General features: G+C 44.8%; 1 protein-coding gene across 1 annotated transcript in view; it reads right to left on the reverse strand.

Moving 5' to 3' along the window:
• Positions 1-4,586: 4,586 nt before the first annotated feature.
• LOC145528465 (uncharacterized) overlaps positions 4,587-18,630 on the reverse strand; it is a 59,495-nt gene continuing 45,451 nt past the window's right edge. Inside the window, exon 6 of the mRNA XM_081546822.1 lies at positions 4,587-4,837. Within this exon, the coding sequence (XP_081402948.1) occupies positions 4,805-4,837 (33 nt within the window). The 3' untranslated portion in view covers positions 4,587-4,804. The remainder of the gene's footprint in view (positions 4,838-18,630) is intronic.

The raw sequence follows: 18,630 nt of genomic DNA on the forward strand, positions 1-18,630 counted from the left end.
ATGCAACCCCAGGTGCAGGGTCTGGGGAGGTGGTGTCACCTTGGAGACTGTGGATGTGTGTCCCCAGGTGCAGGCTCTGGGGATTGTGTGGGTCTCCCCCCCGTCCATGTGGGTCAGGATCCTGTGTCCACAGAGACCACATATCTGCTCTTTACCTGCAGTGTGTCCTGTCTCCTCGGAGACTCCCAACATCTGAACTGAGGGTGTTTCCCTGACTAACCTGTGGCCCTTTTTCTTCTCTTCATCTTGCCACACTCGCCTGAGGTCAGGCACCTTTGAGTGGGCTGCTGCTCTGTGTTTTGCTGAGTGAAAACCTTTGGTTGTATCATATTAATATCACAGCATACCACATGCTGATTCACAGGGTCACAACTGTCTGGTTTCCCCTAGACCAAGCTAAGGTGATTTAGCTTGTAATTGAATTGTTATTTTATATTCGAGTAGAGTTGATTTCCGATGTTTAGTTTTAGGTGTACATGAACTTGATTCAGTTATACGTGGATGTATATATATTCTTTTTCTGTTTTTTTCTCATATAGGTTATTATAGTTTGTCGGGAGAGTTCCCTGTTCTCTTCAGTAGGTCCTTTTTCATTATCAGCTTGACATTTTTCATGTGTATATTTCCATCCCAAACTCCTAATTTATCCCTCCCTTCTAACTTTCTTTTGATCAGAATTTCTTTTTCTCAGGCTGTTTCTGTTTTGTACATTAGTTCAACGGTGTGAATTTATATATTCTAACTGTACATGATATCTTAAGATGTTTGTCTTTTTAACTTACCTCACATAGAATTATAATGTCTTGGTTCATCCATTGCTGCTGCCGATATGATTATTTCATTCTGTTTTAAGGCTGAGTAGTATTTTAGTACATAGATGTACAATGTAGTCTTCATAATTGTGTCAGTGGACATTTTGGTGGATTCTAAGTCTTAGTTATTGTAAACAGTGCTGCTCTGAAAATCGAGGTACACGTGTCATTTTGAATGATGATTTTCTTTGAATCTAAGCCCAGGAATGGGATTGCAGTATCATATGATACCTCTATGTTTAATGTTTCAAGGAACACCCATGCTGCTTTCCATCATGACTTCAGCAGTTACATTCCCACCAAGGTTGTAGGAAGATTCTATTTTCTGTACATTATCTACAGTATGTATTCTTTGTAGATCTTTTTGATGATGGCCATTGTCACTAGTGCAAGGTGATAGCTTATTGAAGTTTTGATTGGCATTGATTTAATAATTGTTAATGTGGAGTATCTTCCCATGTGCTTTTATTATTTTATACCTTGTGAGTACAATTTACCTCTTGAAAGTGGCTTCTTGAAACTTGGCCCTGTTTGGAACTATTTTGCAATGATTTTTCCCAGGACATCTCTTGAGGACGGGTGTCATTTAAAGCCCTGTTGGACTTGTGACTGTTAAGAGCCCTTCAGCACCTGTTCTATGGCTTCCCTGATGGCTCAGTGACTGAGAATCCACCTGCAGTGCAGGAGACATGGGTTTGATCCCTGGGTCAGAAAGCTCCCCTGATGGAGGAAATGGCAACCCACTCCAGTATTCTTGCCTGGGAATTCCCATGGACAGAGGAGCCTGATGGGCTACAGTCCACGGGGTCGCACAGAGTCAGACATGCCTGACTAAACAACAGTAGCACGTGTTCTAACGTGTACACATTGATCTGAGCCAGTTAATTATTCCCCGCCCCCTCCACATTTCTTTTTTAGTAACCGTAAGTTTCTTAGATTCTAAGTCTGTGAATCTGTTTCTCTTTTGTAAAGAAGTTCATTTGCATCCATTTTTAGATTATATCTAGGAGTGATATATGATACTTGTCTGTCCCTGTATCCCTTACTTCACTTGAAATGATCACCTTGACCTTCTTTTCTGTGGCTGGACTTGGAATTATCTCCTACTTCTTTATGGTTGAGAAATATTGCATTGTGTGTATGAACCCCACTGTGTATCCATTCATCTGTACTTTCATCAATTAGCTTGCTTCCCAGACTTGGCTGTTGTACCTTCTGGGGCCAAGATCGGAGGGGTTCCTGTAACTTTTAAAATTTTTATTTTCTCCAGATTTATGCGCAGACGTGGGATTGCTGGGTCCTGAGATACTTGTATGTTATTTTTTAAATGAACCTCCATGTGTTCTCCCCCCTGGATGAGCCTGTGTACATTGCGATCAACGGTGCAGGAGGGTTCCCTTGTCTCCATACCCCCTCTAGCATTGATTCTTTTTAAAATAATTTTATTTATGCATTTATCTTTGGTTGCACTGAGTCTTAGTTGCTGAGCATAGGTTTTCTCTATCTGCAGCAAGCGGGGGCTACTCTCTAGTTTCACTGTGCAGCTTCTCGTTGTGGTGGCTTCTGCTTACAGAATGTGGGCTGTAGAGCACCAGGCTTCAGGAGTTGCATTGTGAGGGCTCAACAGTTGTGGTTCAAGGGCTCTAGAGCACAGGCTCCACAGTTTTGGGCCATGGGCTTAGTTGTCCCACATATGTGGAATCTTCTCAGACCAGGGATCAAACCCGTGTCTCCTGCATTTGCAGGCTGATTCCTAATCACTACACCACCACGGAAGTCCTAGCATTTATTCTTTAAGATGTTGTGAAATGGCCATTCTGACCAATGTGAGTGCTTAGCTCACTGGACTTTTCATTTGCGTCTCTCTAATAATAGCTCAGTTGGTAAAGAATCCACCTGCAATGCAGGAGACCCTGGTTCCATTTCTGGGTCAGGAAGATCCCCTGGAGAAGGGACAGGCTACCCACTCCAATATTCTTGGGCTTCCCTTGTGGCTCAGCTGGTAAAGAATCCACCTGCAATGCGAGAGACCTGGGTTTGATCCCAGGGTTGGAGTATTCTGGCCTGGAGAATTCCATGGGCTGTATAGTCCATGGGGTCACAAAGAGTTGGACATGACTGAGTGAATTTCACTTTAGGGCTTCCCTTGTAGCTCAGTTGTTAAAAAGTCTGCCTGTGGTGCAGGAGACCTGGGTTCAATCCCTGGGTCGGGAGGATCCCCTGGAGAAGGAAATGGCAACCCACACCAGTATTCTTGCCTGGAGAATCCCATGGACAGAGGAGCCTGGCATGCTACAGTCCATGTGGTTGCAAGAGTCGGACATGATTTAGCGACTAAAGAGAGAGAGAGAATAATTAGTAATTCTGAGTATCTTTTCACGTGCCTAACTCCAATCTGTAGGCCTTCCTCAGAGAAATAACCGTTTCAATCTTTGGCCCATTTTGTTCTTGGGTTGTATTTATTTTTGATATTGATTTGCATGAGCTGTTTGTGTGTTTTGGAGATGAATTCCTTTTGGGTGTTTTTGTTTGCAAATCTTTCTTCCTGTTCTGAGGGTTGTGCTTGTCTCTCATTTAGGGTATCCTTAGGTAGGCAAATGATTTTCAGGTTAATGAGGTCTCATTTTCTGATTTGTGGTTTATTGTTCATTATTCTGAGAGGTAGATCCACAGCAGACTTGCTGCATTTATCTCAAATCATGTTCTATTTATATTTTTCTCAAGAATTTCATAGTATCCATCATTACCTTTAGACCTTTGTACTATTTGGAGCTTATTTTGTGTATGGTTTTAGGAAGTTTTCTAATTTCATTCTCATTTTCATGTCTGAAGGAACCCTCGCTGTGTCCTCCATTGTGGCTGTTACAATTACATCCCAAACACCAATAGAGGAGGGTTCCCTTGTCTGCACACCCTTTCTAGCACTTACTGTTTGTAGAGTGTTTGGCAGTGGCCATTCTGACCAGTGTGATGTGATGCCTTGCTGTAGTTTAGATTTGCATTTCTCTGATGTTTAGTGATGTTGACATCAATTCATGTGATTTTTTTAAAAGGGTATGAGTTAAACTTATATCGTGACATTGGCTTCTTTAATGCCTACCTTGTTTTGAACTCTATTTTCATGACCACCCATAAGACATTTCTTGAGGGCATGTGTTTAATTTTTTAGAGCCCCTTGATCCTTGTGAATATTAAATAACAGCAGCACAGCTCTTCATGGTGTTATTATAGGACGTGGCCACAAGATGGCAGCACTGCTTCATGTCCAGCTCTGGTTCTTCAGGCAAACTGAGCCTTTGGGAAAGTTGGCTTCCAGGGCTGTGAATAAGAGTGGAACGTGCCTAAGCAAACACCCAAGAACTTGTCTCACTACTTCTTCCCCTTAAGGCTTCACCCCTCCCTTTCAGACTCATCCCAGCCTGGGACACTGCTCCCTGCTGAGGTGCCTAGGAGGCTGCACTCTCAGGAAGGAGGCTTCAGCTGGGGACCCCAGCACCAGGGGACCTGGAGGATAGTGACTTTACCAAGGTCCTTGTTGCCAGAGGGTTGAGCCACCATCCTTTGGGTGCGCTAGGGTCTATGGTCCCAGCCAAGGCAAAACCTGTAACTACAACTTGTTGATGTAGTTACTTAAGATCAGGCTCAATTAAGGGCACCCAGTCTGGCTGTCTCAACCCCTCTCCTGCCCAATCATGGGACTCAGCCTGGTCAGGTTACAGATGTGGCGAGCGGCCCAAGTCAGGGAGATTAGAGGAAATAAAATAGACATTAATCTTTTCTTTTCTTTTCTTTAATCTCATGCCTATACAATGTTGACCTGTATTTGATTTGCAGTTTTGTGCTTGTCAGTGTAAGGGCTCCTGATTCTGTTACGACATATACATACAGCATATCTGTTCTTTTCTCACTTCTTTGCCATAGAGGTCATTGAACAAAGTTGCTGGGGTCCCAAATTCAAGGCCCTTTGAAGGGAGTGCAGCCTTCTAGGCCCCTCACCAGGGGCTGTGGCCAAGCCTGGGATGAGTCTGCAGAGGAAGGGAGAAGCTTAGAAGTAGTGAGACATAAGCCTTTGAGTGTTTGCTCAGGCACATTCCACTCTAAATCACAGGCCAGGAGACCCGCTGCCCCTAAGGCTCTGGCTGCCCCAGGACCAGAGTTAGGCATGAAGATGTGCTGCCCCCTTGTGGACATTCCCTGTAACTACAACTTGTATACCTGTGCTTACTGGTACCTCCATTCACAAGGCCTGTGGGGCTGCTAATGACAGCTGCCCTCAGGAAAAGGTCCTGGGCGGGTATTGCAGAAATAAATTCCAAACACAACCGACTCAAGAAGCCAAGTGCGACAGGTAACTCTCCCCAAATCCTTTAGGGAAAAAAAGAAAAAATGGCCACAGGACAAGCCGTTCAGCATCTAACTATTGCAGGAGGAATGATATACTAGGTCCAGCTTGTCCGAAAGGTTTTTTCCCTTTGGCTTGTGCAGACTGTCTTTTCTAAGGGCTACTGGCAATGTCCATGCTCACCAACCATGTAGTGGGGTTCAACCATCTCCTGGCTCTCTCCTACCTTTACTGTTTGTAGACATGTGACGATGTCCGTTCTGACTGATGGGATTTGATTTCTTGTTATTCTGATTGTCATTCCCCTCACTGATCATCATGTCCTGTGGTTGTTTGGTTTTTTTTTTTCCACAATGAATTTCAGCTCTTTAACTGTCATAGTGGCTGTTTGAATGTGGATTCTGTTTGGAATGTTTCTACAACACCTGCCCAGATCTTTCCTGAGGGCAACATGTCATTAACGGCCCCCCAAGAATTGTGAATTGGAGGGGCAAGTGCACACTGCTGGTCAAGTTGTAATTACAGGAAATGTCCACGAGGCAACAGCAGCTCTGCATGCCCAACTCTTGTTCCCCTTGTGAGGAGGTCCTTATGGAAAAGCAGCTTCCTGGGTGGTGAATTACAGTGGAAAGTGCCTGAGGAGACACTCAAGGGCATGGTCTCAGTACTTCTTCCCCCTAAATCTTCACCCGTCCCCTCTAGCCTCCTCCCAGCCTGGGCCACAGCACCCTGCCGAGGGGCCGAGGAGGCTCCACTGTCAGGAAGGAGGCTTGAATTGGGCACCCGAGCACCAGGAGACCTAGAGTCTGGGTGGTTTTCCAAGGTCCTGGAGGTCAGAGGGTTGGGCCACCATCCTTTAGGTGCCCTGGGACATTGTTCCCAGCCACGCAAACCAGACAGTACAGTTTTGGAGGGGGGTAGCTCTATTACTAGCACCCTGCCTGCTGTCTGTACCCCAACCAGTCCAGCATGGGCACCCACGCCTGCTCAGGATCCAGGGATGGGATAGCAGCCCTAGTCAGGGAGGTTGGAGGGAACAAATGGGCATTCCTTTTCCTACTTTTCATTTCAGTCACTCAGTCGTGTCCAACTCTTTGCAACCCCATGGACTGCAGCACGCCAGGCTTCCGTGTCCTTCACCAACTCCTGGAGTTTACTCAAACTCATATCCATCAGTGATGCCATCCAACCATCTCATCCTCTGTCAGCCCCTTCTCCTCCTGCCTTCAATCTTTGCCAGCATTGGGGTCTTTTCAAATGAGTCAGTTCTTCACATCAGGTGGCCGAAGTATTGGAGTTTCAGCTTCAGCATCAGTCCTTCCAATGAATATTCAGGACTGATTTCGTTTAGGATGGACTGGTTGGATCTCCTTGCAGTCCAAGGGATTCTCAGGAGTCTTCTCCAACACCACAGTTCAAAAGCATCAATTTTTCAGCACTCAGCTTTCTTTATAGTCCAACTCACACATCCATACACGACTACTGGATAAACCATAGCTTTGACTAGATGGACCTTTGTTGGGAAAGTAATGTCTCTGTTTTTTAATACGCTCTCTAGGTTGGTCATAGCTTTTCTTCCAAGGAGCAAGCATCTTTTAATTTCATGGCTGCAGTCACCATCTGCTGTCATTTTGGAGCCCCCCCAAAAATAAAGTCTCTCACTGTTGCCATTGCTTCCCCATCTATTTGCCATGAACTGATGGGACCAGATGCCATGATCTTACTTTTATGAATGTTGAGTTTTAAGCCAACAGTTTCACTCTCCTCTTTCACTTGCATCAAGGGGCTCTTTAGTTCTTCTTCACTTTCTGCCATAAGCGTGGTGTCATCTGCATATCTGAGGTTATTGCTATTTCTCCCAGCAATCTTGATTCAGCTTGTGATTCATCCAGCCCAGCGTTTCTCATGATGTACTCTGCATATAAGTTAAATAAGCAGGGTGACAATATACAGCCTTGACGTACTCCTTTCCCGATTTGAAACCAGTCTGTTGTTCCATGTTCAGTTCTAACTGTTGCTTCCTGACCTGCATACAGGTTTCTTAGGAGGCAGGTCAGGTGGTCTGGTATTCCCATCTCTTTAAGAATTTTCCACAGTTTGTTGTGATCCACACAGTCAAAGGCTTTGGCATTGTCAATGAAGCGGAAGTAGATATTTTTCTGAAACTATCTTGCTTTTTCGATGATCTTTTACTTTTCTTTAATCTCCAGTTTTGCACTTCTTGTCAGTAACCGCTGCCTAATTCAGTGATGGCACATACATACAGCCTATCACTTTTGGGGGGATTATTTTGCCATAGGTTATTTCAGAAGGTTGAGCAAAGTTCGCTCTGCTGAATATCATGTCCTTCTGGATTATGTATTAGATATACAGACTTTTTTGTGATTGTGGAAGAAAGGAAGGGAGGGGATAATCTTTGTGAATTATCTATAAGAGATAGTTATAACACTGACAGAGAGAGATTTCTTGTATATGTTAGAGATACAGATTTCTGTGTATATTTGAAAGGAAGAGAGTAAGGAGAGGATAATCCTTGTGGTATCATTGTTGTTCAGTTGCCCAGTCATGACTGACTCTTTTTTTGTGTGTGCGTGAAGATGACAATTCTTTTTTATTTGTAAATTTATTTATTTTTATTGGAGGCTAATTACTTTAAAATATTGTAGTGGTTTGTGCCATACATTCATATGAATCAGCCATGAGTGTACATGTGTTCCCCATCCTGAACCCCCCTCCCACGTCCCTCACTATCCCATCCCTCAGGGTCGTCCCAGTGTACCAGCCCTGAGTGTCCTGTCTCATGCATCAAACCTAGACTGGAAATCTATTTCACATATGGCAATATACCTGTTTCAATGTTATTCTCTCAAATCATCCCACCCTCGCCTTCTCCCACAGAGTCCAAAGTCTGTTCTATACATCTGTGTCTCTTTTGCTGTCTCACATATAGCGTCATCATTACCATCTTTCTAAATTCCATATATATGTGGTAATATACTATATTGGTGTTTTTCTTTCTGACTTACTTCACTCTGTATAATAGGCTCCAGTTTCATCCACCTCATTAGAACTGATTCAAATGCATTCTTTTTAATGGCTGAGTAACATTCCATTATGTATATATACCACAGCTTTGTTATCCATTCGTCTGCTGATGGACATCTAGGTTGCTTCCATATCCTGGCTATTGTAAACAGTGCTGCGATGAACATTGGGGTACATGTGTCTCTTTCATTTCTGGTTTCCTCAGTGTGTTTGCCCAGCAGTGGGATTGCTGGATCATATGGCAGTTCTATTTCCAGTTTTTTAAGGAATCTCCACACTGTTCTCCATGGTGGCTGTACTAGTTCACATTCCCAGCAACAGTGTAAAAGGGTTCCCTTTTCTCCACACCCTCTCCAGCATTTATTGTTCGTAGACTTTTTGATAGCAGCCATTCTGGCTGGCGTGAGATGGTACCTGTTTGTGGTTTTGACTTGCATTTCTCTGATAATGAGTGATGTTGAACATCTTTTCATGTGTGTGTTAGCCATCTGTATGTCTTCTTTGGAGAAATGTCTGTTTAGTTCTTTCGTGGCCAAATCTTTTCAACCCCATGACCTCAGCATACCAGGCCATCCTTGGCACTGACCATCTCCCAAAATTTGCCCAAGTTCATGTTCATTCTGGTGTTCTTACCTGGAGAATCCCAGGGACTGGGGAGCCTGGTGGGCTGCCGTCTATGGGGTCGCACAGAGTCGGACACGACTGAAGCGACTTAGCAGCAGCAGCAGCAGCATGTCCATTGCACTGGTGATTCCATCCAACCATCTCATCCTCTGACACCCTCTTCTTCTGCTCTCAATCCTTCCCAGCATCAGGGACTTTTCCAATGAGTCAGCTGTTTGTATAAGATGACCAAAATTCTGGAGCTTCAGCATCACTCCTTCCAATAAGTATTCAAGGTTGATTTCTATTAAGATTGGTGTGATATCCTTGCTGTCCAAGGGACTTTCAGGAATATTCTCCAGGACCATAGTTTAAAGGCATCAATTCTTTGGAGTTCTGCCTTCTTCATGGTTCAGCTCTCACAACCATATGTGACCAAAGGGAAGACAATAGCCTTGACTATTTGGACCTGTGTCGGCACAGTAATGTCTCTGCTTTTCAACACACTTTCTGGGTCTGTCATAGCTTCCCTGCCAAGAAACGATCATCTTCTCACTTCATGACTGCAGTCACCATCCACAGTGATTTTGGAGCCCAAGAAGAAGAAATCTGTCACGACGTCCACTTTTTCCCCTTCTATTTGCCATTAAGTAATGGGGCCGGATGCCATGATCTGAGTATTTCTAATACAGAGTTTTAAGCTGGCTCTTTCACTCTGTTCCTTCACCCTCATCAAGAGGCTCTTTAGTTCCTCTTCACTTTCTGCCCTTAGAGTGGTATCATCCACATATCTGGGATTGTTGATGTTTCTTTCGCTTATCTTGATTCCAGCTTGTAACTCATCCAGCCCGGCATTGCTCATGATGTGCTCAGCATACAGGTTAAAGAAACAGGATGACAACAGTCAGCCCTGTCATCCTCCTTTCTCAATCTTGAACCCATCAGTTGTTCATACAGGGCTCCAACTATTGTTTCTTGATTAGCATCCAGGTTTCTCAGGAGACAGGTAAGATGGTCTGGTATTCATTCCTATCTCTTTAAGAGCTTTCCACAGTTTGTTATGATCCACACAGTCAGTGTAGTTGGTGAAACAGAGGTAGATGTTTTTCTGGAATTCCCTTGCTTTCTCTATGATCCAACGAATGTTGGCAATTTGATCTCTAGTTCCTCTTCTTTTCCTAAACCCAGCTTGGACATCTTGAAGTCCTTGATTCGCATAATGCTGAAGCCTAGCATGCAAGATTTTAAGCATTGATCTTACTAGCATGGGAGATGAGTGCAACTGTCTGATAGTTAGCACATCTTTAGTACTACCCTTCTTGGGAATTGGGATGAGGATTGACCTTTTCCAGTCCTGTGACCACTGATGGGTCTTCCAGATTTGCTGACATATGGAATGCAACACCTTGAGGGCATCATCCTTTCTGGTTTTGAATAGCTCTACTGGAATTCCATTGCACTCACTACATTCTTTAACAGCAGGTTCATGAGCTTCTCACGGCAAGTAGACTGGAGTGGTTTGCCATTCTCTCCTCCAGTGCATCACGTTTTGTCAGAACTCTCCGGTATGACCCATTCATCTTGGGTGGCTTGGCTCACAGCTTCAATGAGTTATGCAAGTCCTTTTGCCACGACAAGGCAGTGATCCTTGAAGGGGGGATCATCATTACAGATACAGATTCCTGTGTATGTGTTATTCTGGACCTCTGATTTTATCCCTGCCCATTTATTGTTCCTTTTTTGAGATTGATTGTGACTGAATTCTCAGTGAGTATTTTGTGTTTTAAATGAAGTCCTTTGTATATTTTTAAAATTTTGCCTGTGATAGATATCATATTATTTTATCTTCCTCTGTCTCTAGCTGACTTCACTTAGTGTATGATCCTCCAGGGTCCATTCTTGTAGTGACCAGTGGCATAATCTCATAATTTCAGTGGTGGCTTTTCACGGATGAGGGATAGCCCACTATATATGTGTCCCACATTTGCTTTCATCTTTAATCTGTCGGTGGACATTTTCTCATGTCTGTGTCTCAGCTGCAATAAGTAGTGCTGCAGTGAATGTTGGGGAGCATGTCTTTTGGAATAATGTTTTTCATGGGATATATGAGCAGGTGTGGGTATGTCAGATCCTAGGCTCGACTCCTTCGAAAGTTTTTTTTTCCTTGCATGGGGAGGCTGTCCTTTCGGTGGCTGTTGCCAATGTCAATCTCAGCGACAGAGTCAGGCAGGGAGCAGGGGGTGTTACATCTCTTGCCAGCCCACTACTGCATTTATTTGTAGACTTCTTAGTATGACCATTCTAACTAGTGTGATTAGATTTCTTGTTGTTATTTTGATTGATATTCCTCATGTAATAATTAGGGATGCTGGCATCTTGTCCTGTGTCCTTTTGGGGATTGTTTATCTTCTTTATTTTTCCTTAAAGTGTGAGAATAAAATGTACCTGTTGCAGTTGGCTTCTTGAAAGTCAGTTGTGTTTGAACTTTATTTCTGCAATAACTGCCCAAGGACCTTTCCTGAGGGCAGTTGTCATTAGCAACCCCACAGTCCTTGTGAATGGAGGTGCCAGTAAGCAAGGTGTTTAAGCTGTAGTTACAGGAAATGTCCACGAGGCGGCAGCACTATTTCATGTCCAACTTGGTGCTTAGTCCCTCAGTCGTGTCCCACTCTTTGCAACCTCATGGACTGTAGCCCGCCAGGCTACCCTTTCCATGGGGATTCTTCAGGCAAGAATACTGGAGTAGGTTGCCATGCCCTCCTCCAGAGGATTAGCTCAACCCAGGGATCAAACCCAGGCCTCCCTCACTGCAGGAGGAATCTTTACCAGCTGAGCCACCAGGGAAGCCCAAGAATACTGGAGTGGGTAGCCTTTCCCTTCTCCTGGGAATCTTCCTGACCCAGGAACCAAACCGGGGTCTCCTGCATTGCAGGCAGATTCTCTACCAGCTGAGCTAGCAGGGAAGCCCCCAGTCCAACTGTGGTTCTTCAGGCAAGCTGAGACTTCAGGAAAGTCAGCTTCCTGGGCTGTGAATAAGAGTGGGATGTGCCTGAGAAACACCAAGGCCTTGTGTTTCACTGCTTCTCCCCCTTAAGGCTTCACCCTTCCTTTCAGACTCATCCCAACCTGGGACACTGCTTTCTGCTTAGGAGCCTAGGAGGCTGCACTCTGGAAAGAGATTTCAGCTGGGGACCCCAGAACCAGCAGACCTGGAGGCTAGGTGACTTTTCCAAGGTCCTTGTGGCTGGAGCATCAAGCCACCATCCTTTGGGTGCACTAGGGTCTATGGTCCCAGCCAGAGCAAACCAGATTGGTTTAAGAGGGGCTCAATTAAGGGCACCCACCCTGACTGTCTCGACCCCTCTCCAGGCCAATCATGGGGACCCAAGCCTGGTCAGATTCCAGGGATTGGAAAGCAGCCCAAGTCAGGGAGATCGCAAGGTATAAAATAGGCAACAGTCATCTCTTTAATCCAGTGCCGATACAGTGTTGACCTATATTTGTTTCGCAGTTTTGTGCTTGTTGTCAGTGTACAGGCTCCTGATTCAGCTATGACATACGTACAGCATATCTGTTCTTTTTTCAATTTTTTGCCGTAAAGATTATTGAACAAGGTTGAGCAAGCTCCCTGTGCTGAATACTATGTCCTTCTGAAGTATCCATTCTGACTGTATGCGACACCACGGACTGTAACCCTCTGGGTTCCTCTTTCCATGGATTCTCCAGGCATGAAAACTGGAGTGGAGAGCCATTCCCTTCTGGAGATCTTTTAGATCCAGGAGTTGAATGCAGGCTCCCACATTGCCGTCATATTATTTACCTTTGAGCCACCAAGGAACCCCTAGTATCTATTAGAGATACAGATTTTTTGTATATGTGAAAGAAAGGAGGACGGAAATAATCCTTTGAATTATCTATTTTTTGTTATTCAGTTGCTCAGTCATGTCTGACTCTTTGTGACACCATGGACTGCAGCCCGCCAGGCTTCTCTGTCCTTCACCATCTCCCGGAACTTTCTCAATCTCATGTCCACTAAGTTGGTGATGCCATCCAACCATCTCATCAGGTATAGGTTTGTGTATATGTGGAAGGAAGGAAGGAGATAGTCACTGTGAATCATCTATTACAGACACGGTTTTTGGTGTATATGTTAGAGATACAGACTTAAGTGTATATGTGGAAGGAAGGTAGATGGAAGGAGGGACGGGAAGGAAGGAGAGAATCCTTGTGAAATACCTCTTACAGATACAGGTTTCTGTGTATACAGTAGTCCTTAATTCATAATTCATCCCTGGCTATTTATTCTTTTTTTTTTTGGTAATTCCTTGTTTCTCTTTAAATTTTCAGAGTCTCTTTTGTGTTGTAAATTAGTTTGTATATATCACTTTTTTATTTGCCTAGAAGGAACATCATACGCTCTCCTCTTCCTGCCTGGCTGAATACAGTTAGTGTATGATCTCACATAGTCCATAATTTCATCATTTTACTGCTGCTCGTGTGAGTCCGACTAGCACCAAGGTATTTGTGTGCCGCGTCTGCAATCAGCTTTATTCTGTCAGAGGACCCCTTGCGGCTCTGTGTCTTGGCTACAGCAAGCAGTGCAGCAGTGAATGTTGGGGTGCACGTGTCTTTCTGAATGACGGTTTTCTCGGGGACACAGGCCCCGCCGTGGATGCGGATACCAGGCTTTGCTCTCTTCACCGTGCTGAGGCTGTCTTCTCTGAGGTGATGGCCGTGTCCATCCCCACCACCCGTGCAGTGGGGTTCGGTCATGTCCTGGCTCTCTCCTGCTTTTACTGTTTGTAGACCTTTGAGGATATCCATTTGGACTGGTGGGATCTGATTTCTTGTTATTGTTTTGATGATCATTCCTCCTGTAATAATTACGATGCTGAATATCTTGTTCTGTGGCCATTTGGGTTTTTTTTTTCTTCTTTCTTTTCCATAAAGGATTTGAGGAAATTGATATGTCCTAATTGACTTCTTGAAAATTGAATGTGTTTGGAAATTTTTCTGCAGTACCCACCATAGGACATTTCCTGAGGGCAGCTCTTATTAAAAGCCCCCTTTGTCTTGTGAACTGGACATGCAGTTAAGCACTGCTGGTCAAGTTGTATTTATAGGAAATGTCCAAAAGACAGCAGCATTTCTTCATGCCCAACTGTTGTTCCTGGAGCAAAGAGATCTTTAGGAAAAACCAGCTTCCTGGGCTGTGAATTACAGTGGAAAGTGTCTGAGCAAACACTCAAGGGCCTGTGTCTCACTACTTCTTCCCCTAAAGCTCCACCCTCCCCTTTAGACACCTCCCCACCTGGGCCACAGCAGCCTGCTGAGGTGCCTAGGAGGCTGCATCTCAGGAAGAAGGCTAGAACTGGGGACCCACCATGAGGAGATCGGGAAGTGAGGTGAATTTTCCATGGTCCTGGAGGTCAGAGGACTGAGCCACCATCTTTTGGGTTTAGAAGGGAGGTCAGTTAAGGACACCCTGCCCGGCTGTCTCATCCCCATCTAGTCTAGCCATGGGACCCAAGCCTACTCAGGCTCCAGGGGTGGTTAACAGCCCAAGTCAGGGAGTTCAGAGGAAAGAAAATAGGCATTCCTTTTCTTTCTTTCACGTTTCTTTAATCTCTAGTTTTTTGGTTCAGGTTAGTGTACAGCCTCCTGATCCAATTATGACATACACAAACAGCGTACCTTTTGTTATGGGACCTCTAAGCAAAGGTTGACCACGTGTTTGACTATAAGGCTTCTAGGCAGATGCTCAGCTCATGTTTATCTAGAGGCCTCAATGCTCTTGCTCAATTCATGTGTGTCTATGAGGCCTCAAGGCAGACGCTCACCTCATCTGTGACTATGAGGCATCTAGAAAGACTCTCAGCTCATGTCCTCATCTTGTCGTGTAGGCATTTGGGTTTTTCTTTTTTTTCCTTTCCTAAAAGGGTTCAAGGAAAATTGACCTTTGAAATTAGCCTCTTGAAAGTCAGTTGTGTTTGAAATTCATTTCTGCAATACCTGCCCCAGGACCTTTCCTGAGGGCAGCTGTCATTAGCAGCCCCTGCTGCTGCTGCTGCTGCTAAGTCTCTTCAGTCGTTTCCGACTCTGTGCGACCCCACAGACGGCAGCCCACCAGGCTCCTCCGTCCCTGGGATTTTCCAGGCAAGAATACTTGTGTGGGTTGCCATTTCCTCCTCCAGTGCATGAAAGTGAAAAGTGAAAGTGAAGCCGCTGAGTTGTGTCTGACTCTTTGCGACCCCATGGGCTGCAGCCTACCATGCTCCTCCGTCCGTGGGGTTTCCCAGGCAAGAGTACTGGCGTGGTGTGCCATTGCCTTCTCCTAGCAGCCCCATAGGCCTTTTGAATTGGAGGAGCCAGTCAGTCAGTACTGGTGGGCAGGTTGTTGTTACAGGATATGTCCACAAGGCGGCAGCACTTCTTCATGCCCAACTCTGGTTCTACCTGCAACCAGAGCCTTAAGGAAAGCCGACTTCCTGGGCTGTGAGAGTGGAATGTGCCCGAGCAAACACCCAGGCCCTTCTGTCTCACCACTTCTTTCCCCCTGAAGTTTCACTCCTCCCCTCTAGCCTCATGCCTACCTGGGGCACCACTCCCTGCTGAGATGCCTAGGGGGCTGCACTCTCAGGAAGGAGTCTTGAGCTGGGGACCCAAGCACCAGGAGACCTGGGGTCTGGGTGATTTTCCGTGTTTCTCAAAGTCAGAGGGTCGGGCCAGTAGGATTTGGGTTCACTAGGGATTCTGGTCCAAGACAGGACAGGTTTAAGAGGAGTCACTATGATGGGCACCCTGCTGTTCTGTCTTTACCCATCCCCAGTACAGCCCTGGGACTCAAGCCTACTCAGGGTCCAGGGATGGGATAAGAGCCCATGTCTTGGAGGAGGCAGGGAATAATGTAGGCATTACTTTCCTTTCCTTAGTCTCATCCCTATGCTCTGTTGAAGTCTAGTTCATTTGCAGTTTTGTGCTTGTCCTCAGTGTACAATGAACTGATTCAGTTACGACAGATACATTCAGCATACGTGTAGTTGTTTTGATATTTTTCCATGGAGTTTATTGAACAAGGTCCAGTAAAGTTCTCTATTCTGATCATCAGTTCCCTGTGGACTATTTATTAGAGATAGATTTTTTTGTACATGTGCAAGGAACCAAGGAAGGAAATAGTCCTTGTAGATTATCTATTCCAGCAACAGATTTCTATTTCTGTGTTAGAGATAAACACTTCTGTGTATATGTGAAAAGAAGGAAGGAAGAAAGAAATCAAGGAAGGAAGGCCGAAGATAAGTCTTATGGATTAGCTCATACAGATAGAGATTTCTGGATATATGTTGGATATACAGATTTCAGTGCCTATGTGAAAGGAAGGAAAGAAGGAAGGAGGAGATAATCCTTGTGGATTACCTATTACAGACACAGATTTCCGTGTATACATTAGTACTGACTTCCTAAATCATCCCTGACTCTCTCCCTTTTATTTTTATTTCCCCCCCTTTGGAATTCTGGGTTTGTGTTTGCATCTCAGAGTCACCTTTTACATTGTAAATGACTTCCTGTGTTTCACCTTTTTGCAGTTTTGCCCTCCAGGGATATCATCTGCTATTTTCTTCCTCTGTTGCTGATTTCTCTTAGTGTATTATCCCCCAAGGTCCATCCTTGTGGGGACTGTTGGCCTAATTTCATAATTTCAGTGGCAGTTTTAAAGTCCAAGTAACAGCCCATTGTAAATATGTAGAACATTTGTTGAAGATTTAATCTGTTATTGGCACTTATCTTGGGTCTGTGTCTTGGCAGTTGGAGGAACCACTGCAGTGAACGTTGGGGTACGTGTGTCATTTTGAATGACAGTTTTTCGTAATATAAGCCCAGGTGTGGGTATTAGAATCCTTGGTTTTGCTGTCTTGAAATTTTCTCTTCTGGCCTGTGGAGGCTGTCCCTTCAAGAGGTTGTTGCCCATGTCTAGTCCCAGGGCACGTGAAGAGGGGTTCCATCATCTCCTGGCTCTCTCCGCCATGTACTGTGTGCAGACACTTAGGATGCCCATGCTGTCAGATGGGATTTGATTGCTTGTTGTCATTTTGATCGGCATCACTCCTGTAATAATTAGCAATGCTGAGCATCTTATACAGTGGCCGTCTGAGTTCTTTCTTTTTTTTCTTTCCTTAAAGGGTGTGAGGAAAACTGACCTTTGAAATTGGCTTTTTGAAAGTCAGTTGTGTTTGGAATTCATTTCTGCAATACCTACCGCGGGACCTTTCCTGAGGGCAGCTGTCATTAACTTCCCCACAGGCCTTTTGAATTGGAGGTGCCAGTCAGCACTAGTGGACAAGTTGCTGTTACAGAAAATTTCCACAAGGTGGCAGCACTTCTTCATGCCGAACTCTGGTTCCACCCACAACCAGAGCCTTAGGGAAAGTCCAGTTGCTGTGCTGTGATTTAGAGTGGAATGTGCGGGAGCAAACACCCAAGGGCTTATATCTCACTACTTCTTCCCCCTCGACGCTTCACCACTCCCTCCTCTAGCCTCATGCCTACCTGGGGCACCACTCCCTGCTGAGGTGTCTAGGAGGCTGCACTCTCAGGAAGGAGTCTTGAGCTGGGGACCCCAGCACCAGGAGACCTGGGGTCTGAGTGATTTTCTGTGTTCTTCCAAGTCACAGGGTCGGGCCATTAGGATTTGAGTTCACTAGGATTCTGGACCAAGCAGGGCAAACCAGACAGTACAGATTTAAGAGGGGTATCTATGATGGGCACCCTGCTTGGCTGTCTCGACCCTACCCCAGTCCAGCCCTGGAACTCAAGCCTACTAGGTTCCAGAATTTGGATAGCATCCCAAATCCAACAGGTGCAGGGAATAAACTAGGCATGATTTCCTTCCCTTTTTTTTTTTTTAATCATTTCATGCCCATGCTATGTTGAAGTCAATTTACAGTTTTGTCCTGTGCACAGTGTACAATGGACTCATTCAGCTATGACATACACATACAGGCTTTACTACTTTTTGTTGATTCTTATGCCATAGAGGTTACTGAGCAAGGTCACGTAAGTTCTCTGTGCTGAACATCAGATGCCTTTAGGACATTATTAGAGGTAGAGCTTTTTTGTACATGTGCAAGGAACGAAGGAAGGATGTAGGCCTTGTGGATTACATATTACAGCTACTGATTTAATTGTTTATGTTTGAGATAAATATTTCTCTGTATATGTGCATGAGGGAGAGGAGGCAGGCAGGCAGGCAGAGGAGAATCCCTGTGGATTAACTAATAGAGATACATATTCCTGTGGGTATATTAGAGAAGAAAATGGCAACCCACTCCAGTATTCTTTCCTGGGAAATCCCAGGGGCAGAGGAGCCTGGCAGGCTAGAGTCCATGGGGTTGCAAAGTGTCAGACACAACTTAGCGACCAAAGAACAATAAGCATGTTAGAGATACAGATTTCAGTGCATATGTGGAAGGAAGGAAGGAGATAATCCTTGTGGTTTATCTATTACAGGGATAGATTTCTGTGTATGGTTGGTAACAACTTCCTAACTCATCCCTGGCAGTTTCCTTTTATTTACTTTTTGGGGGGAATCCTTTGTGTTAGAATGCCAGACTCTCTTTTTGTGTGGTACTTTACTTCCCCGTACCTCTATTATTTGGCTAGAAGGGACATCATCTGCCTGTTTCTTTGTCCGTTGCTGGCTTCACTTAGTGTATGATGCTCCAAAGTCCATTCTGTGGAGACAGTTGACCTGATTTCATAATTTCAGTGGCAGTTCTTCAAGTCTGAGAAATAGCCCATTGTATATATGTACCCCATTTCTTTAAGATTTCA

This window comes from Giraffa tippelskirchi, chromosome 12 (assembly GCF_054371585.1).
Source record: "Giraffa tippelskirchi isolate mGirTip1 chromosome 12, T2T-mGirTip1v1.2.pri, whole genome shotgun sequence".
NCBI lineage: Eukaryota > Metazoa > Chordata > Mammalia > Artiodactyla > Giraffidae > Giraffa > Giraffa tippelskirchi.